This window comes from Eimeria tenella, genomic scaffold (assembly GCF_000499545.2).
Source record: "Eimeria tenella Houghton genomic scaffold, Eth_scaff3038, whole genome shotgun sequence".
NCBI classification, from domain to species: domain Eukaryota; phylum Apicomplexa; class Conoidasida; order Eucoccidiorida; family Eimeriidae; genus Eimeria; species Eimeria tenella.
The window spans coordinates 1-454 of record NW_013542907.1 but is presented as its reverse complement, the minus strand read 5'-3'; the positions used below and the strand labels follow the sequence as shown (position 1 = coordinate 454).

General features: G+C 58.8%; 1 protein-coding gene across 1 annotated transcript in view; it reads right to left on the bottom strand.

Moving 5' to 3' along the window:
* ETH_00041945 (uncharacterized protein) overlaps positions 1-405 on the bottom strand; it is a gene marked incomplete at both ends in the record, with an annotated part of 3,992 nt that extends 3,587 nt beyond the window's left edge. Inside the window, one exon of the mRNA XM_013375970.1 lies at positions 231-405. Coding sequence (XP_013231424.1) covers positions 231-405 — 175 coding nt within the window. The remainder of the gene's footprint in view (positions 1-230) is intronic.
* Positions 406-454: the final 49 nt, after the last annotated feature.

Sequence of the window (454 nt, the reverse complement as noted above, 5' to 3'; positions counted from 1 at the left end):
GGGCCCCCCCGCGGGCCCCCCTGGGGGCCCCCGTGGGGGCCCCCCTGGGGGCCCCCCTGGGGGGCCCCCCGGGCAACTCTTTGATTGTAAGCTAAGACGAGTCTAAGAAGATTTCTCCCGATGATGAAAACTGAAGAAAAAAACAAAACCAAAACAAACGCTGCTGCTGCTGCTGCTGCTACGCTGCTGCTGCTGCTGCTGCTGCTGCTGCTGCTGCTGCTGCTGCTCACTGGTTTGGTAGAAGTTGGCGTCGCTGTACCTCCATCCCTGGGGCCCCACGGCGTACCCCATGGCCAAGTTCGAAGCACTTTGGGGCCTCATTTCTTTTCGGAAAAAGTCCAAACAAACAAATCCATCATTTTCTTTAATTCCAAATTCCCTCCTTTCCTTCCAAGAGGGTACCATCCCCTCCAGGCCCTCAAAAGGGGTGCTCCACAGCAGCGGGGGGGCCCCC